We start from the raw sequence: 24,587 nt of genomic DNA, 5'->3' as shown, positions 1-24,587 counted from the left end.
TTTTACTCTCCTAAAAAATGATGTATATTTCAACTTAGAGGATTATTATCAAATTTTCAATATATTCACTACAGACCTTAATTTAGAAACTGCTCAAGTGTACATCAATTATAATCAATTCAAAATCCTGTTGTCTAGCAGTTGGGGGATTATTTTGGAAGAATATTTGATGGCATGAGGAAATGCTTAAGATTTATTAAGCAGAAGTCCTGAACAATGTATACAGTATAATTCTAATATTGTGTTAAAAAAATAAGTATACAGAAACAGGAAGTTAATAACAATGGCTCTGAACGCTAGCATTATGAAAATTTTTATTTTACTTTGTTTTCAAATTTTGTACAAAGGCATGTACTACTTTTATAATCTAATTAGTGTATATTTAAAAAATGTAAGTTAATTTATAGTAATTCAGTCTTGACCCAATTTCAGGAATAATGTATATGATAAAATGAGCTATGTCTTTGAAGATCTGCAGTGTAAATTATTATTTATTCCATTGTCACTGCTCACTGTGTGATGGAGGTGCAAAGATTATTCAGAGCCCAAATATTAAGAGCAATGAGAAGTCTGAAGGGACTGCACCAAGACAACTCCCTCAAGAAGGGAGAAACAAGGCACAGCCCTGAGTCCGTATTTGTTTCAGCTTTTATTGTAAATACAAGGAAATACACGAGAAAAAACAACCATTTATCAAAGAAACAAAAGGAAATTGGCCATGGGGCAATCTTGGAGAACATCTTAAGAGACACAGGAAAGGGAGTAAAGTTGGATAAGAAATGACCTTAATGTTTTTATCTAATCTAGCAGAAACTATTTGCTGTTTTCAGCACTTAGGTTCTGCATAAGTGCACTTAGGACTTTTGCCCTTTGTGCACTCCCTGTTCTTTGTCAGGCCTATGTGCTCCCACATAACTCCCTTTTTTGTTTAAGCAAAATCTAAATCAACAGAGGTTTCTGAAGTAGGTTCAGGAAGTGAGTAATGATGAGTCTTTTGAAGTAATGTCAGCATGGCTTCTGTGTGGAGAGTTCTTTGGAAAATGGTGCATAGTGCCTTCAGCACTGTAAGAAAACACAGTGAAAATAATATACCAATACCAGCAATAATCCATATTTTCACATTGAGTCCTGAAAACCAATTAGCAGGATTAAGCCAGTGAGCCAAAATGATTAATAATTGGCTTTTGAGCTTCTTCTTGGAGTTGAATCGTTTTTGGAGTTTAGTTTTAAGGTTATTGATATCTCCATGTAAATCAGAATGAAAAGCTCCATGTAACAATTCTTGGACATCCTCCCAAGAACTAGAGGTGTTAAAAGGAATGGAAGTTACACATATGGAGCAATATTCAGCATCACAATTAAGTTGATTTTGTGTCCAGAGTGCTTTTTGTTCACCAATCCAGGACATTGCTGTTTCTAAAGCATCAAGTCTCTGTAAAATTTCTTGGTCAATTTTTGTTTGAGTTAAAAGTTCAGAAGTTACATTTTGAAAGTACCCATTCATTTTATGAGCTGTTTGGATAGGGTGAGGTAATGCAGCTATAGCATTTGTAGCTGTGGTAGTAGCTGCTGTAATAGAAGCAACAAGAATATCAGGAAACTGTTTAGGACCAACTCACTCTAATGCAGAAGTTATCTGTTCCAGAGCAGATCTTCCTATCCATTCACAAATAAGATTAATTGGCAACCATGCTTCTGCTCTTTGTTTTAATATAAACATGTGAGAATTATTAAGATTAGAAATATTAAAGTGCGTAATGCAAGGAGTAAACTGAGTAGAATTGGCAGGGAGAGAAATATTGGATCTTTGAATATATGACCCTTTAGAAGAAGTAAAATTAGTGATTGAAATAACAGGTTCTTGAGAGGAAATTGCAAATATATATGGTTGAGAGGTGCAGATCATAACTCAGTCAATGGTATCATTAGCTTTCCAACGCAAAGTGCCTCCATTCCTTGATATTTCCCTTGTCGGACAATACAGGGAAAGAATGGAGTGACCATATGCCAAGTGGATTTCTTTATGGGAGTATAATATTGATTGTAATGGATCCTCAAAATAGGTCCTGCTAATCCTTGGCTCCAACGTAATGGATGGCCAGAGTAATTAAAATGAAGGGAGTAATTCCAAGTTGTATCAGAATTTTGTATTAATAAATTACATGGACCCCAATTTTCCAAAGTCTGATTACCATATAATTTATTTTCTGTAAGATTATTTGAATGGCAGGAGACCCAGTTAAGATCCAGACTGTCTGCAATAATAATCCAGGGGTGAGAACAAACAGGAGTATTGGGTTTAGGATGATTGTTTCCCCATTTAGAATTTCAACCAACGCCTGCAGTTTGAATAAACATTTGATGTTTCACAGCTATAATACGATTAAAAGATGTAAAAATATGATTCATATACCATTGTGATTGAAAGGGAATGCAAAAGTTGCTGGCAGTAAAATTAGTCACTACACATAAAGGCAATTCCTCAGCAAGAAAATACCAATTATGAAAAAGTTTGTGCCATCCATTATGATAACCCTTCTTACTACAACTTGTTCCTCAATCTTGTAATGGACCAGGAAAGGTAAGCCAGTCATCTCTAGTGTAAGCAGTATCATTAGATGAAAAAGGAGGCTCTGAATCACCCCAAGTAAGCCGATCAAAAACAGGAGGATTCAAACTATGGGCCCAATAAATATTATTACTTATGGAAGGCAGAATAAAAAGGAAAAAGCCCACATATTATGAACAGGCATGTTACCTTTGGACCTTTGGAATTTATAGTTACATGAGCAAGCATTGCTAGAAACAGGTTTTCCGGCATCTTTGGAGTTCTGGTGGTTTCTAGAGTGCCCTCTGCCTGTGCGGTAAGCTTTTTAAAATTACCCCAAGTTGGACCAGAGGAAAGCATCGTAGAGGTCAATGGATTTATCTTCTGTTTCCTGTTCATCATTCCTGAGGGGGTTTGTACAGTAAGATTCTGGAGTTCTGGAATTGGATTTGTTCCTGTATGGTGCCACATGATATGGTCAAATGGTCTTTGCTGGTATTCAAAGGGGGCCTGTAGGAGAAAGAACAAAAGTATACCCTCTTCCCTGTGTTAGTAGTTCAACAGGACCTAACCATTTTGGCCCTTGTAAAGGATGTTGATACAAAACCAAATGTTTAGGCCTATCATGAGGGGGGATGAAATGTCGATCCACTGCTGTTAAATTTTGAGAATTACAGTTTTAAAAATTTAGGGTAAATACTGCTGCATTAATTGTTCTCAAGGGGTCAGGCTTCTTTCTATATTCCCCCTTTTTCGTTAATTTAATTGTGATTTGAGGAGACCATTAGCCCTTTCCACTATCACTTGACCGGTGGAGTTATATGGGATTCCCGTAACATGTTTAATATTCCATGTATCACAAAATATTTGAAAGGCTTTGGAAGTATATGCAGGTCCATTGTCAGTTTTAATTTGAATTGGAATCCCCATAGTAGCAATAGCAGAGAGATGTTTCCTAACATGTTTTGTTGCCTCCCCTGTCTGTGCAGTGGCATGAATAAATCCCTAATAAATAAATACCAAATAAGTGTCAACAATAACATGTAAATATTTAAGATGCCCAAAAGGGTCATAACGAGTGACATCCATTTGCCAAATTTCATTTCCTTTTAGTCCACAGGGATTTGTTCCTCTAGGGAAGGTCATTTTAGAATATCTTTGGCAGTTGGAGCAGGCCTGAATAATTTCTTGGGCCTGAGGATTAGTATAAGCTCCTTCTTCAATTAACATATCATACCTATTGGGATGTTACTATTTAAATTCTCCATTGAAATAGTAGTGGCAGCATCATGAAATTTTTGGAACCATACACTATACTGAGCTGTTTTTAGTACAGTTTTAACAAGAACTTTCCAATCCCAAGCTGTTGTATCATATCCATTAGCTATAGACTATACTATGCCTTTTGTAAAGGAACTTTGTAGGCCATTTTCTGTTATACTTTTTCAAAATTCCTTAAATACATCAAAAGAAAGACTTTCATGTCAAGGCCTTGATTTCCTCCTTTGACAACAGGGAAACCATATAATATTTCTCCTTCAGATTGTCATCCCTCACGGAAGCATTGTTCTGTGAGAGGAGTGAAATCTGATGGAGGCGTATCCAAGGGAGGTGGTGGAGGGGGGAAATCTGGGGCAGAAGGAGGTGGGATTTCCAGTTTTTCTGAATTAGAAACATTTTTTTGACTTTGTATTGGCCTTAAAGGAATCCTACATAAATTCCCGACTGTAAGGTGAGAAACCTTAATGGGACCAAGAGCATTGTTTAACCACTTGCCAGTATGTTCCCAATCCTCCAAATCAAGACTCCCTTCTTATGGATAGCAAGGACATTGTTGTCTAATGACTATTAATAATTCTGTAAGTTGATGTTCAGTTACTTTACATCCAGCTGCTTTTAAAAGGCATTGAAGCTATAAGTTATGTTGAATTTCTTCTTTAGAAAGAATTACTCTAGCCATAAAGAGAAATTGAAAATTGAAAGAAATGAAACCTCCAGGTGAAAAGACCTAAATTAGACCTTGCCATAGACATACCAAGCTATTCTATAGCCACCTATTCTCCCTTACTGGAATGTGTGTCACACATCCTTCTCCTTTACCAAGCTTTGGAAGGTCAGTCTCTTATCTGTGGAGTAGAAGTTCTCACACAAGTCACCACTTTTGACTTCTCACTGTGTGATGGAGATGCAAAGATTACTCAGAGCCCAAATATTAAGAGCAATGAGGAGCCTGAAGGGAGTGCACCAAGACAACTCACTCAAGAAGGGAGAAACAAGGCGCAGCCCCAAGTCGGTATTTGCTTTAGCTTTTATTGTAAAGACAAGGAAATATAAGAGAAGAAACAACTTAACCATTTATCAAAGAAACGAAAAGAAATTGGCCATGGGGCAATCTTGGAAAGCATCTTAAGAGACACAGGAAAGGGAACAAAGCTGGATAAGAAATAACCTTAATGTTTTTATGTAATCTAGCAGAAACTGCTGTTTTCAGCACTTAGGTTCTGCATAAGTGCACTTAGGATTTTTGCCCTTTGTGCACTCCCTGTTCTTTGTCGAGCCTGTGTGCTCCCATGTTATGATCTCTTTCTGTTCATTGATTTTTCTGCCTTAGACTATCTTGTCAAATGTATTTCTTTTCCTTAGGAAATTATTCTCTGTATGTCTTCATTATACTTCATCTGGTCTATATACATAACTCCCTTATTTTTACCTTTACATGTCAATTTTGTTCAAATAATGCATGTACACCGTTTAGAAAGTAGGAATACCACAAGCCTTGAAGCCAGAGCACAGCAGTCCCTGGTTTCACCCATTTCTATCATCAGGCTCCAGATGGAACTTAACACATTTAGCTATTTTATAAGGTAGTTACCTCCAATTGCTCACTATGGTGCTTCTACTGCTCTTTGTTCGTTAATATTAGACAGCATTTACCTTCTATTATCATAGATTAGGTTTTAGATCTCATGCCCCTCCTCCTTTCCTTTCTCCTCTCATCCTGCCAGTGTGGTTAAATTACCGTTCAGATTAAATCAGCAATTGTGTTTTGACTATTTTGACTATGTAAGCAGTGTGTCATTTCCTCCCCATCCTCACCATGTGTTGTAATTATATTCCCTTCTGCAGTTTTGGTTTTTCCTTAATATCTTATTTCATTTTATTTTTGTGTTATTTTTAATTGACAAATAACTATATATATATATATATTTGTGGGGTACAGATGATATTTAGATATGTGCTTACAATGTCCCCTGGCAAGCTAAGGTGTCACATGGTGAGAAATCTCACTTTTTCTCCTTGTAAAGCCATCAGAACCCCACCCATGGAGCTGAATAGATATTTCTTAAAGCAAGACATACAAATAGCCAACTGTATATGAAAGAATTTTTAACATCACTAATAATTAGGGAAATGCAAATCAAAGTCACATTGAGATATCTCACCCCAGTTAGACTACCTATTATCAAAAAGACAGAAAATAACAAATGCTAGTGAGGATGCAGAGAAAGGGGAAACCTTATACATTGTTGTCAGGGTTGTAAATTAGTACAGCCATTATGGAAGACAGTATGGAAGTTTCTGAAACAATTACAGATAGTGCTACCATAGAGTACAGCAATCCCACTACTGAGTATATACCCAAAGAATGGAAATCATCATGTTGAAGGGATACCTCCACTTCCATCTTTATTGCAACTCTATTCACAATAGCCAGTATATGGAACCAACCTAAACATCCATTGATGGGTAATTGGATAAAGATACTGTGGTATGTATACACAACACAATACTACTCAGCTGGAAAAAAGAACAAACTTCTGCTATTTGCATTAGCATGAATGAACTTGGAGAAAATTATGTTAGGTCAAATAAGCCAGGGACAGAATGAGAAGTAACCCATGTTCTTACTCATATGTGGGAGCTAAGAAAACAGCAGCAAATTAGTAAAGAATAGTAATTTGAACTGTTGAAAGGAGAGAGAAGAATTGTGGTTATTAGAGATGAGAAAGGTGAGGGGGGCATAGTGAGAGGCTGGTTAATGGGCACAAAATTACAGCTAGGTAGAAGAAAATGAGTTCTTTTTTTTTTTTTTTTTTTTTTTTTTGTCGTTTTTTCGTGACCGGCACTCAGCCAGTGAGTGCACCAGTCATTCTTATATAGGATCCGAACCCGCGGCGGGAGCGTTACCGCGCTCCCAGCGCAGCACTCTACCAAGTGCGCCACGGGCTCGGCCCAGAAAATGAGTTCTATTGGTGTACAGTCAACCCAGGAATCTACAATTAACATTGATTTGCTGCATGTTGTTATAGGACTAGAAGACATCAGGTGTTTACATCACAAATGATTTAAGTTTTGCAATGACTAGTATGCTAATTACTCTTAGATCAACATGTATTTTATGCATGTATTGAAATACAACTGTACCTCACAAGTATGTACAGTCAATATGTTTCAATAAAAAAAATAAAAGAACCACACCCATGACAACCCATTAAACCATCAACCCATTACTCCATAAATGGATCATTCCACTCACAGGGGCACAGTCTTCATGATCTAGTCACCTGTTAGAAGCTCCACTTTCCACTACTGTACTGTGGGTTAAGTTCCAACATGAGGTTGGGGGGACATTCAGACCACAACAGTGTTCATCCCACTCACTCCTGCCTTGCAAGGTTTCTGTTGAGAAGCTTGTTTATAGCCTTATGGGAGATCCTTAATATACAATGAGTTACTACTCTTTTGCTGTTTTCAACATTCTGTTTGTCTTTAACTTTTGACAGCTTGATTATAATTTCATTTTATTTTTTTGAATTATCTTTCTTGGAGTCCTTTAAACTTTCTGAATGTGTATGTTCATATCCCTACTAAGATTTGGGAAGTTTTCAGACAATATTTCTTTAAATAAGCTTTTTGCCCCTTTGTCTCTTCTCCTTTGAGTACTCCCATAGTTGTGTGTTTCTATGTTTGATTGTGTCCTATAGATCTCATATGCCTTCTTTATTCTTTTTCAGTCCCCTCTAATTGGTTGATTTCAAGTGATCTGTCTTTAAGTTGGCCAATTCTTTCTTATGCCTGATCAAATTTGCTATAGAACTATCTGCTGGATCTAGTGCTAGGATGAAGGTCTGCTTTAGGGTTCCCAGATGGTGGACCTCTTACCAGATGCGTTGATGGGTGTGACTTCCTTCAGGTCTCTGGGAGGGCTGCCTTTGGACTAACTGTACTACTCTGGTCCTTGGCTGAGATGGGCTGGAACTGAGACCCAGGGTCGTTTGAGGTCCACCTCTGAGACTCAGACCTTCAGGCCTGTCCCAGTGGTCATGTATAATCATGTCTCCGAGTGGTTTCTTGAGTGAGCAGGCTTGCTTTCAGACTGCAGTTGAGAAGGGCTGGAGCCAGTTTTTAAGGCTGTTTGAAGATCCACAGTGGGACTGAGGTAAGATGTCAGCCTGCAAGGGCACCAGTGGATGTGCCTCCCTCTGGGTCCCCAGGTGGGCAGAACTTCCCTCAGTCTGCAGATGAGAGGGGCCAGGACTGAGATCCAGGGCCATTTGAGGACCTGCTGAGAGACAGAGGTTGGCAAACCTGCCACAAGGGCTCAGATGGGCACATCTTCTGGCACGACCCTGGCTGGTTAGAACTGCTGCCAGACCACAGCTGGAAAGGGCTGAAACTGTGTCAGGGCTAATTCAGAAGCTGCTGTGGAATTGAGTTGGCAAGCCCAGCCTGCTTGTACCAGCAGGCAAGACTCCCAGCCGTTCTCTATGCAGATAAGATTGCTCATAGACTGCAGCTGAGAAGGGATGTAACTGACACTCAAGACCCTTTCTAGAATTGCTGTGGGAGGAGGCTGACAGACCTGTCTGGGTGCTTCTCTCAGGAGTTACCTGCAAAGGCAGGGCAACTCCAGGGCTGTAGCAGTGAGGGGCTAGAGCCAAAACAGGGCCTCTCCAGGATCTGCTGTAGGATGGAGGTTGGCAGGCCTGTCCATTTGGCTCAGAAGGGCGAGTCCCACTTTGGGTCTTGTGTGAGCAGTACTAAACTGGGATCACAGTTGAGGGGACCTGGAGCTGAGATATAGGGTAGTTTAGGTTCACTGACAAGACCGATGTCAGCAGGCAGTCTGCTGAAGCTCTAGTGTGCATGATTCCTCTTGGTCCCCTTGACAGATGTTCTGGTAGCAGGCTCAAGGCCAAGTGGGGCTGTAGCAGAACTCTTCAAGGAACAGGGCTATTTGGGGTTTGAACCGGGGAGTGCTATTTGCAGGTCTAAAATTAGTTAGCTCTTCACTGGCTTCCATTGTTTGCAGGTGGAAGTCCAAACTCAGCGTGTATGGCCTGCAAGCCTACCTAGCTCCTTTCTGTTATTCTAGCCTTGCCACCCACTACTTTGTATTCTTGTGCTTCAGCTCTGCTGTACTACTGGTAGTGCCTTGAGTGGGCATATTGCTTCTTGCTTCCTTGTCTTTGCCAGGCTGTTTCTACATAACTGAGCATCTTTCCATCCTCTGCCTTCTGTGCTTACCAATGCTTTATTTTCTCTAGGAAAATCTTTCAATCTCTCCATCCCCATTCCCAACATATCTGGATTAGGTGCCCTTGTATAACTTTACCATAGCACTACTCGTCTGATCTTGTAATTGTTTGTTTATGCCAGCAGTTTTCCAATCGCAGTCTGGGGTCCCTGGGGTTCCCCAAGATTCTCTTAAGTTTCTGACAGGTTAAGTACTGGGTTTTGTATAACATTTAAAAATACCTCATGTTTTGCAAAACAGCAGGGCTTTTGGGAAAAATAGGGTTGGGGCATACTACTCAAAACCTATACAGCTTTGTAACCAGTGTACCACAAAACAATAGCAATCCTAAGTTGATTTTGAGATAAATCTCTACTGGAATATGCATGTAACATCACAGTCAGTCGGTTCTTCACAGCCTTAAACCCTAGGGTTCATCTTCCTTCAAGGAATTAGTCCTGAAGGACAATTTGCTGTGTGTGGATATAATTTTTATCAAAAATTAAAAATCTGAACCTGGATATAGCCATCTTCGTTAATCTTTTGTTTTAATTCAGGGATAATTGTTTTAGAACTTTTTCATTTATATTCACAGCTTCCTGAGATCACTTGAAGCCACTAAACTCACGTCTCATTTGCTTTATAGGAAGGTACCATGTATATTTCAGCTCTTTTGCTTAGTCTTCATTAAGTTCCTAAGGGTAACCCTTTAATATGAGGAAGCTTGCTTCTTTCCAGTCATTTTAAAACATGAACATGAATGAACCACCCCAACCTCCTCACTGTATTCACATGCACTAAGTGCATCCATTAGTTTGTGTCAATGAAACATGCATTGTAGTAGATTGTGCCTCCTGTTCCAGGAAACCTTTCCTGACCACTTTCCTGCGTTCAGATCTGCTTCTCTGCCTCTCCTACTAGAACTTTGACAAAGGAGTCTAAGATACCAGGTTTCACATTCTTGCGCCGATTCTTGTTGACAGGGTGATGTTTTTCTTGCTTTTTGAGTACCTCGTCTCAGGTCTATTGCTGTAGATCTGAAACAGGTTTTTCTGTATATATATTACACCACACAGGATGCATCTTCTACAATGGAAGTGGAATTCTCTTGTGTTAAATTTTCTGACTGGCTCTCAGTTGCTTACAGTAGACATTCTTAAATTAGAGTGGACTTCTGGGTATCTAGGAACTCAAAAGCCTTCTGAAATTCTATGCAAAACTGTTCAGTTTTTTATAGGGGGGGTCTATAAGTTTGGTGAGATTTTCAAAGGGATCTAGGCTAAATATATATATGTATATAAACATATGTGTGTGTGTGTGTGTGTGTGTGTGTGTGTGTGTAGTGTGAGTGTGTATTATTGTCATTGGCCTATAGAATTAAGGCTGTTATGGTGCTGAGAAGTACCCATCTGCACATAATTTCTCAAAAGCAGCATCTGCTCTCTTGGTTCAGTACTAGCTGTTTCCTCAGCCTACGATTCCCTCCTTTAACCCTTTTACACAGTGCATGCCTTTAGGAAAGCTTTCCTTGATTCCTGCATCCAGGTCTTTCTTTGGGTTCCTCTGGGCTTCTGTTCATTGTAACCCTCCATCCCTTTATAGGTGGTTTCTCTCTTGAAAGTGGGCATGCTCGTGCCTTCTTCATAGCCTTATTGTAATGTTTAATATGATAACATACGGATAACACACTTAGTACAGTGTCAGTAAATGGTAGTATTTCTTATTTGATTCATCATCTTGCCTCTTTCTCACCAAGATTGTGAGCTGTGTGGTAAAGACAACATTTGTTTTTTTGTTTTACTATGATAATTTTGATTAGGACAGAGTTCAGAAGCACCTAAGAAGGGTCAGGTTCTTCCTAAGCCCTAGAACCAACACAAAGGGAATAATTTTTCAAACCAGTAAATTGTGGCATTTATAGTAGAGTCATTTGTTAAATGTCTGTGCATAGTCAATTACTTTTATAAAATCCTTAGGCAAGTGCCACACTGGATACTGATGGAGGCTGTCTCCCAATCTGGTGTAGCCATTTTTTCTTTCATGTTGGGTACTCTCTGAATACCAGATGAAAAAGTTGACTTATGCTTAGGGGCCATGTCATGTAAAAAATCTTGAAATGCTAAAATTATACTGAGCAAGTCGAGATGCTTGAGCTATAAAAGGATGCCAGAACTAAGAGCTGTCAAAAGAATAGTGAATTGACATCTCCCATTGCACTACACACTACACAGTATACTCATTGAGAAGTATGTTGTAAACTTTTATATGTTTTAAATTATTTATTTTGGGGGATAGAGGGGAGTAGAGCCAGCCAATTTTGTATAAGTGAATTTGAATAAATTAAATGAGTGTAATGTGAGTTCACAGTATTTCCTCTACTCAAAGTTCTTAAGGAGATCATAGGAAAGGACAAAGGGGACACAGAAAAGACAATGTGACAGTACTGGAGCAGCTGGGGGCCAGGCGTCTGAAGACCCTGAGGATGCCTGAGGCCCTGATGCTTTTCTTCTCTAAAGACAAGAGTAAGGTATGGCCTTCCCAGAGTTGGCTGTCAGACTCTTGTTTTTAGGCATGTGTATTTCATTTCGAACTTTCCTTTTCACCTGATTTGTTAATTCAGAAACTGATATATGAATTTACTTATCAACTGTAGTTGAATAAAGCTTAAATTGTGTATTCAGTATTATGTATTGAAATTCTTTAGTTTTTCAAGTTGCTCTTATGTTCCTGTTCAAAGATGCTGAGTTGGATCTGTTAAGGAAATTCATCATATGTGCGTGTGTGTTTATATCTAACATGTTCCAGTGCTTACACCATTAAAAGTTGTTAATAAAATTTGTGGGCTCATTATTTATTACAAGGTATACCAAACAAAATAACTTTTGTGTGTGAATGTGTGTATTAAACATGTGGGTCTGGGTTTTTTGAATTTTATATTCAGTGTTTGGGAATATATTATTCTTTGTGTTAAAGTTTTAAAGTTAGTGCAGTTTGGAATCATTAGTGATTTTTAAGTCCAAGAATTTTAAATCAGTCAACTAACTGCTTATTTAACTAGGATTATTATATTATAAGGAAGCCATGTGGCTTAGTGATTAAGACATGGTTTCAGAATCCAAAAGACCTAAAACTTAGTCCTGGCAGTGTCACTTTCCAGAGCAGCACCATCAAGTATGGCAACCATTAGCCACATGTATCTATAAGCACTTGAAATGCAGCTAGGTTGACTTTCTGAATTTTAAATTGTATTTAATTTTAACTAATTCAGATCTAGGTAGCTATGTGTGACTAGTGGCCACCATCATGGGCTTCACAGTAGTAAGTGACTTAACTTCTCTGTGTCCCAGCTTTTATATCTGTACAGATGAGGTCATACTTCAAGCTACTTTTTATGTTTATTATAAGAATTAAATAAACTAATATTCTTAAGGAATTTAACACTATGCCTGGAACAGACTATGTCCTTAAGGAATGGTAGTTAATAAACTGGAATTATTTTCCTTTTGAGCATTAATTTAAACCTGTTTTTATTCTTCCCTTCTAGGATTAATTTATTTTGGAAATCAAGTTCAATATTAAAAGGAAAACAAACCAAACTACATTATTGGAAGCCATTTTTGCTAATTTTATTACATTTTAAAATTTATGATTTGATTTGAATACTATCATGGGCGGAGCTGTGAGTGCTGGGGAAGATAATGATGACTTAATTGATAACTTAAAAGAAGCTCAGTATATCCGCACTGAGAGAGTGGAGCAAGCCTTCAGAGCGATTGATCGCGGAGATTACTATTTGGAAGGCTACAGAGACAATGCTTACAAAGACTTAGCCTGGAAGCATGGAAACATCCACTTGTCAGCACCTTGCATTTATTCTGAAGTTATGGAAGCACTGAAACTTCAGCCAGGATTGTCTTTTCTTAACCTGGGAAGTGGAACCGGATATTTAAGTACAATGGTGGGCTTAATTTTAGGTAATTTTATTTTTGTAAAATTTTATTTTAAAAAGTAAGCTGAGTTTGTATTACTGTTTATGATTTACAGGGTTTGTAACTTTGTGTGTGTATACTCAAAGTAGTTACATCACTTAAATGTGGAAACACAAAGTAGTAATCTTTTCTCAATCCCGGCATGCACACCTAGACTTACAGTAGTAGCTCTTGGATCTATTCTCCAACTCTCAGTAATTGTATTTAAAATTGAGTAACTGATAGGCAGGAATCTCAGGAATATTATTTAATCTATTTTAGGTAAACTGTTCTGTCTGCTTTCATATAAAGTTTGATGGGTATCTGTGTCCCATTTTAAATGGTAAGATAATTGTGTCAGTTTTGGTTGGAGAGACAGGAATTTGTGATATAGAGGGTGTGGCACTGATGGGGCAAAGCAAGGGATTGGAGAAAAACACAGAAGAAAGAAGTATATATTCACTGAGCTTTCAGGATACTTACTGAGTGTCTGCTCTGTCAGGCATGTTTCCTGGTGTGAGCATACAGCAGTGATCAAATGGGACAAAGCTCTTGAGGAGCTTTCTGGGTGTTTACTGTGAGGGCTAGGCATTGTTTAAAGCACTATATATGTAATAATGCATTTAATGTTTCTAATAATCCTTTGAAGTATATGCTTTTTTAAAAATGCCATTATATAGGTGAGTAAACTGGGGCACAGAAAGGTTAAATAACTTTCCTAAAGTCACATTAGCTAGGAAGTGATAGCTAGGAAACATGGAATGTGGGTGGGAAAAGCATGGATGGAGGAAAATCTGCTATAAGCCATTATTCGATGGTGGATGAACAACCATGAAATTGCTAAGCTGTTTAGTTTAGCTGCCATATTTACTGAGTGTTATTCTGTGACAAACATTAAAGTAGAGCATTAAGGACCGTGATGTAAATGCTTTTAGATTCGCGGCATAAGAAAATCACCCTCATCCAGTGTGATAGGTGCTATAGTTGAGGTATGTGCTCAAGTTAAAGGGATGAGAATGTGCTGTACAATTCATTCTAAAGTGATGGGGAATCATTGAATGTAAAGAATGACATATCCTCTAGGAGGTTACTCTTTTTTTCCAGTGTGATGGGACAGTCTTTGTTTATCCCTCTTGTCCTAGCATCAGTATTACTAATGCCCTTTTTATTCCTAAAAATGTCCCAGCTTGGACAATAAATTATATGGTCATATTATGTCACTTTAAAGGCATTTTCAGGTCTGCAATTCCCTCAGTAAAGAGAAATTTAGAAGCCTATGTTTAAATTTGGTGCTCCTCCCCATCCTGAGAAGAATTTCTTAGTAGGTTGGAATTTCTGGACATCTATTACTTCTATCCCCAGAGTCTCTTTGAAAAAGGAATCTCTAGGGTTTGAGACAATTTCCAAATCAAAGGAACCTACTGGGGGGAGTAGGGAGAGCTGCTTCTTTTAAAAAATGGGAGTTGTCCTTGAATCAGTTCATTTCTTGACCAGCTCTGGCACTTTTAGGCTGGAGTCCAGGCCTCATACCATGTCTGGCCAGCTTCAGAGCCCCTGTTTATTCTATCTTCCACTATGTAGCTTCTGCTGAGGAAAGTCAGTCTAGCCAAAGGCGGGGTGGGGGATTTGTGTGTCATAATTAGCAACCTTGCTAGCCATGAGGTCGCGTTCCTTAGACTCATTGCCTAGTCCCAGTCTCCAAGAGATTAGATTCCTGTGGCCAGATGCACTTGTAGGCAAACCTCAAACGTTATTGTGTCTTGAATGTCTTTTATTCCTTCCCAGAGGGCAGTGTGGGGAAACAGACCCTTTTGTTAATGATTCACAATGTACTAGGTATTTTCCTCCTGTTATAAGGCTCTGGGGAGTCACATATCTTTCGCCATGTATTTGACCACAGCTTCTGGATCCTATTCCAGGATTTATCTATATGTGATCCTGCACAGTTAAGACCTTTCGATTAGGAATATTTATTTGGTGATAAAGATAAAAACATTTTAAGGAAGAAAGAACAGTCTGTAAAACTCTGATTACAGCTAATCTTGAATCCACCAAATTTCTAAGGAAGCTTAATCTTTTTTCCTTTTTTTTTTGTTTTTGGTTTGTGTTTCATGTGTGTTTTAAGTCAAGGAGGGGAGGGAATAGAGCCATAAAAATCACTTAGAACTAGCTCTAAAGAAGGATGCTTACATGCTCTCTGTAATTATCTGAGTATAATGAATCAGATTTGGCTCCACTGCTTCACAGTGACCTTATTAACAGAAGTTCTTTCCTTTTTAAGAAACTTTAACACCATGGTTCTCAGCCATTTTTCTCTCCCAGTCACAAGATGGGGATGGCAGGTGCTCACCACAGGCAGTGGGTCCTATGTGAGGAGGTATTCAGTAGTCCTGAATAACCTGGAGGGATCTGGGCTGAGGCAGGGAGAGCAGGGCATCAGTGGTTTGTTAACACAGTTAAGGAAGATGCCCCTTGGAGAATTCTTACTTCACCCTAGAAATACAAATGTAGAGGATGGGCTATTATTAGGGAGCTTTTGCTGTTCAGTGTGGGGAAGTTAGGTTTTTTTCAGGAAATTTGCTAGGATTAAAGTACACTTAAAGCAGTTATTCATAAATTTAGTTTGACCCCAGACATAGAGAATGGATCACTCCAGCTCCTTAAGATGTCTCTGAGACATCTTGAATTTCAAATTGAAGATAATTTTTCATGTTCCCCTCACTTCTTAAGTGTCTTCTCAGAACAAGGATTTTCCCAAAGAATTTACTATTTAATTGATTTTCCTCTTAGTTAGTATTGTCTTCTCATTTTTAGGGAATTCCATTACAGGCCGACCCTGTGGCTCACTTGGGAGAGTGCGGCGCTGGGAGTGCCAAGGCCACGGGTTCGGATCCTATATATGGATGGCCAGTGCGCTCACTGGCTGAGTGCGGTGCGGACGACACCAAGCCAAGGGTTGAGATCCCCTTACCGGTCACAAAAAAGAAGAAAAAAGAAAAAAAAAAAATGCAAGAAAAGAGGCCTCCCTAGTCTTGTACTTAATCTCTACTTACCAGAATTGAATTCCATTATGTATGTATGTATGTATGTATGTATGTATGTATGTATGTATGTATGTATGTATGTATGTATGTATGTATGTATTTATGGCAGCTGGCCAACATGGGGAACTGAATCTTTGACCTTGGTGTTACAGGGCGGTGCTCTAACCAGTTGAGCTAACCGGCCAGCCCTCGTTCCCATTTTTTTATATAACCCATAATATAAAAATTGTAGGTGTTTTTGTTTTTATAAAACCCCCATATAGATTCACCCAACTGAATGGCTTTCTTAGTCTCTTACATAGTTCCGTAGTTAATAAGAGTGAGGTGGAAAGACTGCCAATCGTTCCAGCACTGTGGATGCCACTACCTTGGTGCTACAACATAATGTTTCTAAAGTGGAAACAATTGACAAACAGGAAACTTATTGCCAATATATATAAGTACCTATACCTGCTGTATTGTCCAAGAGGGCTGATTAGATAAGCTCTATGCTGCCATTGTGGCTGGCCTCCACACCCTTTCTCTCTTTACCACAGGACATTAAATGGTTTTTATTCAGCTATATTGTCTTTGACCTTAGGTACTCCTGCTTTTCTCTGTTTTGCCTGTGCTCTCTTTCTCCCTCTCCCTTTAATGAGGCATGATTTACATACCATAAAGGTTACCCATTTTAAGTGTACAGTTCAGTGATTTTTAGTAAATTTACAGACTTATGCAAACATTATCACAATCCAATTTGAAAACACTTCTGTTATGCCAAAAAGATCTCTCATGCCCAATTGTGTACACTCCTGATCCCCACAGAGGCCCTGGAAACCAGTTGCCTGCTTTCTGTCTCTATAGATTTGCCTTTTCTGGACATTTCATTTAAATGCTATCATACAATATGTGGTCTTTTGCATCTGGCTTCTGACTTAGCATTGTTTTCAAGTTTCATCCATGCTATAGCATGTATGAGTACTTTTTTTTTTTAATGGCTGAATAATATTCCATTGTATATTTCACATTTTGTTTATCTGTTCAGAAGCTAATGGACATTTGAGTTATTAATTTTTGGCTATTATGAATGATGCTTCCATGAGCATTCACATACAAATCTTTGTGGGGACATATGTTATTTCTCTTGAGTGGAATTACTGAGCTGTATAGTAAATTTATGCTTAACTTTTTAAGAAATTGACAAACTTTTCCAAATTGACTACACCATTTTACATTTTCACCAACATTGGTATGAGGTTCTGATTTCTCCGTATCCTCACTGAGACTTGTATTTTAATAGCCATCTAGTAGATGTGAAGTGATATTTCATTGTGGTTTTAATTTGCACTTCCCTAATGACTAGTGATGTGGAACATCTGTGCATGTGCTTGTTGGCCATTTGTGTATCTTTAGTGAAATGTTTGTTCACATCTTTTCACCATTTTTTAATTGGGTTGGTGTTCTGAGTTGTAAGTTTTCTTTATATATTTTGGTTGTAAGCCTTTATCAGAAACATGATTTTTAGATGTTTTTCAGTGGTCTTTTAAGCACCTCTTTTAGAAGGCTCTGTATTGCCTTACTTCAGTCCAAAGGATTAGGAAAATTCAGACTGCTCAGGTGCCCTTTCCCACTTTCTTCTGGATGAAATAAAACACATTTTGTAGGTTTCTCTCAAAGGTAGATACTATATTCTGCATTAAACCACACCTCAGTTTTTCTTCTAGCCTCTGTTTCACTTTTTTAAAGAAGATTTTGGACTGTTCTTTTTAGGAATTACAAAGTCTGTTCTTGGTGTGTGATATGCTTCATGCATCATTTGCCTCAGTCTTAGTTGTGCACCTTTTAAATTTGAGACTATAGCTACAGTTATGAACTTTATCATTGTTTAAAGAAGTATTTATTTATGTTACACCCAATGCCAGCTGCCAAGAATACAGCAGGGCACAAGACACATCTCCTACCCTTGAAATTGTGTGTGATATTTCTGAACTAGCAATGGAAGCATGGTGTCGGTCTTACTGCCTGTTCTTCATTTAGTTCAACAAATATTTATTGAGTGTTTATGTGAATTGATCACTGTACTGGCCCCAGGTATCTTGAGGTACTTTACAAATAAAGATGCAGTGGAATGAAGAAGCCAATGGAAATGGCTTCCAGGGAAAACGATGTCATTAGCAAGAATTTGGGTGAAGATTTGAAGCTGTTTAAATTAGCTTTTAAAACTATTTTCTGTTATAGTCCAACACATTTTTTTCTTGGCTTATTGAATTTGCTTTGGTAGAAATTTAATCTCTATTACAGTGTTCCAGTGCACATGTGAGGTATGATCATAAATTGTTCTGGACATATGAGACTTGAATATTATCACCTCATTGGGTGGATGTATGTAAATGAACTGATTGTGGCACCTGTTCTTGATATTTTGACATTTTAGACATATAGTTTACTTAGGGCCTTGCATCCATTCTCTGTAACTGTTTAAACCAACACTTTCAGATCTTGTGTAAATGTATTTCTAAGATTCATGTGTCATGAAAGAAAGTAGCACTTATATGAGGGGCCCAAAGGTCTGGAACTTGTTTCTGGTAAATTCCAGGATTTGCTTCATTAGATTCTCTAATCTTGCTAGCTTCAGAATGGTTAACGTGGCAAGACTCGGTAAAAGTTTGATAGTGTTTGTCTTTAATACGTTTTTTTCTGTGGTATAATGGATGGGAGAAACCATAAGAAGTTAAATACATTTTAATAAGTAACAATAAATACATTAGAGCAATTTCTCTTAATTATCCAGTTAATGATTACTTAGCTTTTGCTGATTCTTTTTTCTCCTGTTTTCTTTATCTACCTTTGGACTATTTTATGTCTCTACATTATACCACAGGATATTCATGGAAAAAAAGAGAGTAAAACCTATTCCTTTCTACTTTTTACCTGTTACTGTCCCTGAATACTTCTAAAGTTACTTGTAAATCTTCCCAAAGATACCTTGTTTTATGTAACTAAAATTAATAATAAAATATCATTGTAACTTATTGAAAGATGTTTTTATGTATATATTTTAGTTTTTTTCTCATTGATTTTATACTATTTTCATAAAAACCAAATAACTGATTCACCTACTCCCCCTTGTGGTAGATATTTAGTTTTAGCCAAAATGATTTTACTTATAGTAATTGACCCTTGCTATTACTTTACCAGTGAGAACAGATATTTGGATAGTACAAAATAGATTTTAAAAAGCATTTGGATTGAGCTTTGTAATAATTAGGAGGGTGTGGCTAGTGCTGCTTAACCCCAGTTGCATGTTAGGATTACCTGCAGGGCCTGGACCACTCCCCAGGAGTCCCTCTCACCTGTCTGGGCCAGGCATTTACAGTTTAAATAAAATTAAATTTACTTTACCTTTAACATTTAATTTAAAAATACTTAGGTTATTCTAATATGTAGTCAGGGTTGCAAACCACTTATGTAGATTATGAGCTTCTACAACTAACCAAATCAGTATACAGGGAGATAGCATATCATAATTTCTAATGGCAGTTTGTTACCTGTCTTGTATAGTGTGCAAAACACTTTTACATATTTTATGTGATTTTTTCCAAGGACCACTTTTGTATAGTAGGCAATGGTCTTTAGACAGTAACTAACTGATTTCAGATTGGAACCAGAATTGGAAACCAAGATATCTGACCTTAAATCTTTCTCACCACACCAGTGTTTCAACCTCAGAGTTCTCAAATGCTGGGAGGGATCTTGAATTTATTTCATCTTTAGAGCTCTTCTTGTTATATATTATGAAGTACTTTTTGCCTGTGGCTGGGTTCTATAAATTCATCTTACACAAAATATTCAAGGTACAGTGAACTTCATTCCAACGTAGTGTGAAGCTTGCAGGTTTCTGTACTTGTCAACACCATGCTATCAAACTGTTGGATGTCATATGAGGTCCACATAGATGTAAATAAGAAATAACAGGTATTGCATAGACACTTAATACCTAAACTTAATTATTGGCCTTTATGTATAAGCTTTGGTTACTGACTAACTGGTAGATGATAAATGAGCCAGATTAGATCCAATTATTACAAGAGAAAACAAGTCTCTAGATTTTAATATATTGGAATTTTATTATATTTGTTATTGTTCTCAATAAATGGGCTTTTGCCAGCCTTAAAGATTATTTTTAATGTTATATAGGATACCTAGGTATTTCTAATAACTGTATTTGTTTTAATAAACTTTGACTTCTGTGTATGTTTCTATTTTCTCTTTAATATTTAGCTATTAAAAGTCGTAGTCAAATGTTAACATTTTCTTTTCTTTTTTTAAAATATGTTACAAAAACTAAGTCTTTATTTCATAGAAAAATCTTTCTTCACATTGGTGAATAAAAAACATTGGAATCTGTTGAATACGAAGTCAGATTTATGCTTTATCTGGCCTGTTAACATCATCTTCTTTTGGATACTGTTTCATTTTTTCCATTGACAACTTGTACCTTTCTATCAAATATATATTACTTTTATGTTTATTTGAATATTTATGCTCTTTTTTCATCTCTTTCACTAGCCCATTGTTTTTTGATCGAAGAAGTTACACATGCGTATGGTTAAAACACACTTAGACAAAAGCATATCATGATGAAAATGTTTCCTTTCCACCTTAGACCTCTCAGTTCCCTTCCTCAGAAGCAGCTATGTATGCTTTTCCAGTTTTCTGTGTCTTATTTTCCTGTTGTTTACTTAATACAGATGTCAGATATGAGTTGTAATAATCAGCATTGCACTACAATTCTTGTCGTACACTTGATGTGTTCTAGTTGTGTATCACATTCTAAATAAATGAGATATTGGTGACATGGCTATTTAAATTCTGCCTTTTATTAATGCATTTTTTTCTTTTAAATTTATTTTCTATATGTTAATTGCTGTTCAGATTATTAAATATTGATAACTAAAGGTATGCCTCCATGTTGCTTTAAAATTAATTCCATCCACTTAAAAAAAAATCATAAATGGTGTTTGCACTAGATATTAAGGCATACTGTTTCTTACATGTGTATTTATATTGTTCATGAAACAAATTCTTTGTATGTTAATGAAATAGTTTTTGTCTTTTATTATTAACCATCTTGTCTTGAGGTAATTTGAAAAACAAGTTATGTGAAAAAAACATTAAGAAATTTTCTTAAACTTTAAACCTTATTTCCAAAAGTTGCCACTTCGCTTTTAGACAATAAGCAGAAAGCAAGAAAAAGGAAGAGACCAGTGGCATCCTTAGGTGAGGAGCAGCCTATCTAGTCCCTTTTGACCTAGAACTTTGAAATCTAGACTCCCTCTGTTAATAAGGCAGTTTGAAATAAGGAATAGAAGCCTTGATTTCCAGATTTGTAGCACCTTTATTGTGCTTATGCATTCAGTCTTATAGGAAACACAGAATACCATCAATATTGACCTTTTTTTTAAAAAATTAACCTCTTATCTATAAAATAGAAAAGTCTCTGTTATGTTTTACATTCAGTGGGTCACCTTATGGGGTAAAAGAAATTAGATGAATAGAACAATATTTTCTTACTGTGTACATAATGTTAAGTAATTGTAGTTTAACTTAAATATTTTTAAGTAAGGAAAGACTTTAGTTTTTCTTAACGTTCTTTGTGTTGACTGTTAAAAAGTGACATCACTATTTTTTTTGAAAAAGAAATCCTTTTTATTCAGTTATCGGTGGTAATAATAAGGAATTACAAGTGGTCTTAAATGATTTTGGACAGAAGTTCCAGTTTTCAAATGAAGGTTAACAGTTCGTAGTGAGGAAACAAAAAACAAGAAGCAAAGCGCTTAAGATTGCATCAATCAGAACAATTTATTTTAAAAAGTATGAAAATATTGCAAAGGAAGTTAATTCTATTTGTTGTGGTTTGATGAATCAAATACCTTTTTATTTACTCTTTCTAGCTGAATACATTTTTCAAGCAAAATCAGTTTTGTTTTTTTTAAAAAATACTAACCAAATACAATATGACAGTAATATACAGGTTAAAGCATTATCCTTATCTGATTTTGGCTTGAAGATTGTATATGAATATTTTGGTTAAATTTTTGTAGCTTGAGTATTTCCTAGATCATTAATCATTTTTTCCTTCTATCTTCTGAACATTCAAACATAATACATAACTGATTTTTTTTGTTGTTGTTTTAAAGTACTTAGACTTTAGAAACAACTCCAGTATGCACTGTATGAGGGTACTTTCATGAACTTTTTGAAGTACGCTTGTACTTTAATGAGGGGGGGTGAGCAGGAGGCATGTCCAGTGAAGTATTTCCTAAAGGTACAGAAAAGAAATAACACACATACACCCTTTTTTCTGTGAGACCAATCTCAAAAATGTCAGATGGAAAACCTGATTGGCTCAGTTTCAGAAGTTGGAAAGGAACTAGCATAACTAGATGTGATGAAGTGTTATTTTCATGTGTGTCCCTGGGGCGGGTGGTCTGTACAGTAGCTTCAGGACACAGTAAGTCCTCATATTCTCAGTGAGCCTACATAGCAGCATGGGGAAAAGTTCCATCCCAAGACCATCTCTGGGACCTAGAAAGCTCTTCCCTATTCCTTTTCTTGGGAGGTTACTCCATCCATGGTCATGTGTAAAAAGAAATACCAAGTGAAAAGTGTGAAGTATGCTGGAACACGAGTCAAATCAGCTCTGCAGCAAGTGCCTGTTGGCTACATTCTGCTAGACACTGGGATCTTCAAAATGCACAGAATGTGGTCTTGGCCCTCAGGGCTTGGAGAGGGGATGGTCGGAGACATTTATATAATATTACCTATGTCAGCCTATGGCTTCGGGAATTTTAGAATTACCAAATTTTTCGCACATGATAAGTGAAAATCATGGTAAAGAACTTAAAACTTCATAGGAATTATTCTCTTGGCAGTAATGTCCTGCCAGATAAGCTACTCCCTTGGGAGAACTATGTAGGTTTCAACCTTATGCACAATAGGATATTTTGATAGAAAACTCAGGTGAGCTTTTTTTTCCTTTCTTACATCAAAGCAATGTAAATAGATTTCCATTCAACTTTTAAATTGGTGGCTAGCAGGTATTCGCATATTTCAAGCTCTTTTAAGTGCCCCTGTGATAGGTAAATGAGCAGAAATTAAAATAGCTCTGTGAGAGCATATTATTAATATTTTTATAAAAATGCTGATACAATTGCAGGTCCTTTTGGAATAAATCATGGGATTGAGCTTCATTCAGATGTGGTGGAATATGCCAAGGAAAAACTGGAGAGCTTCATCAAAAATAGTGATAGCTTTGATAAGTAAGTATTAATATCAGTAGTTTTGGTTTGAAATCACTTAATAAATTATGTGTAACTTGTCTTCTCGAACACTCAGTTTATTATTGATCTTAAATTGCTCAGTTAAATGCAGCAAAAATCAGTGCATTATAAAATGAGAGAAAGAAATTAGGAAAATTATCCTATGCTATAATTTTTATTCCACGTAATTCTATAGTAAATTATAAATAAACTTTAGTAATTTTATGTTACTATCACTTCATTAGTAATATTCCATTTATTAAACATACAAGTATCTTTTCTGGGGATAAAATGTAAAAATGCTTATGATTCCAGAACTTTTCTAGAACTGGTCTTATACCTTTTGGATTTGTAACATAAGGGTGGTACCTGTCAACATACAAAGGACTTTCTTCAAAATATTCAGTTACTTTGTAATATATCCAGAAGAAATTATCATAGAAATACAATGATATAATCTTGTGAAAGGATTGTATTTGATAAATATGCTTATAAAACCATGTTTTTGAACTCAATGTATTTCCCTTTAGAAGGAATATTGCACATACTAAGGGTTGGCAGGGGACGTCTGTTTGGTGTGTAATCTTACTGAAATTCTGCATTGATAATGCTGTGGAGCAAGGACTCTTATGCTGAAGTCCATGAACTCTGAAATTATATAAAATTTGGAGAGCTTTCATATCTCTCATTTTTCTGTATAACTTGTCATATTTTCAAAGAGAGGAAGTCTTGATAGGAAACACAAGCTTGAAACATAGTCATTTTGTATAACAAAGTTTTAGTGCAAAAATATTCCAAATTGCAACTTGGCTTTCTGGGAGTGCGCCCGCACTCATCTTCAACCCCTGGTGGTCACTGTCCAGGTGAGAAACATGGAGGGCTTTCCTCTAGGCTTGGGAGACAGTGCCAAGAAGAGCCTGTGAACATCTTCAGGGGAGTGTATTTTCCTTCTTCCTTCCTTTCTCAGCCTCCCCTTCCCTTTTTCCTTGCACTTTTATTTCATTCTCCTTTGCCATTGCCAGTTTGTATCTATCCTTTGGCAAGTGGCACTTGATTGGTTGAAGAACAGAAAACTTGTGCTGCAGCAAAATCCTCAGTGCTTAGAGGGGTGGCGAAGTCCCTTGTCTACCTAGGTGTGATTATAATTGGTTTATTAAAGACCTCAGGCAAACAGGTTTGGGAGAGTTGGGAAATACTCAGGTTTTATTT

The 24,587-nt window shown here is 37.0% G+C and overlaps 1 protein-coding gene across 3 annotated transcripts in view; it reads left to right on the top strand.

The window, feature by feature from the left end:
• The window catches only part of PCMTD1 (protein-L-isoaspartate (D-aspartate) O-methyltransferase domain containing 1), a 71,773-nt gene that overhangs the window by 24,686 nt on the left and 22,500 nt on the right, over positions 1–24,587 (top strand). Inside the window, exons 2-3 of one of the 3 annotated variants that reach the window (XM_063079617.1) lie at positions 12,610–13,039; positions 23,276–23,378. The exons of 1 other annotated variant lie outside the window; for it this stretch is intronic. In XM_063079617.1, the coding sequence (XP_062935687.1) occupies positions 12,733–13,039; positions 23,276–23,378 (410 nt within the window). In that variant the 5' untranslated portion in view covers positions 12,610–12,732. The remainder of the gene's footprint in view (positions 1–12,609; positions 13,040–23,275; positions 23,379–24,587) is intronic. One more of the 3 variants, XM_063079619.1, reaches the window with a different exon arrangement.

Source organism: Cynocephalus volans, chromosome 15 (genome assembly GCF_027409185.1).
Source record: "Cynocephalus volans isolate mCynVol1 chromosome 15, mCynVol1.pri, whole genome shotgun sequence".
NCBI lineage: Eukaryota > Metazoa > Chordata > Mammalia > Dermoptera > Cynocephalidae > Cynocephalus > Cynocephalus volans.
This window is presented reverse-complemented; position numbering and strand designations above follow the sequence as displayed.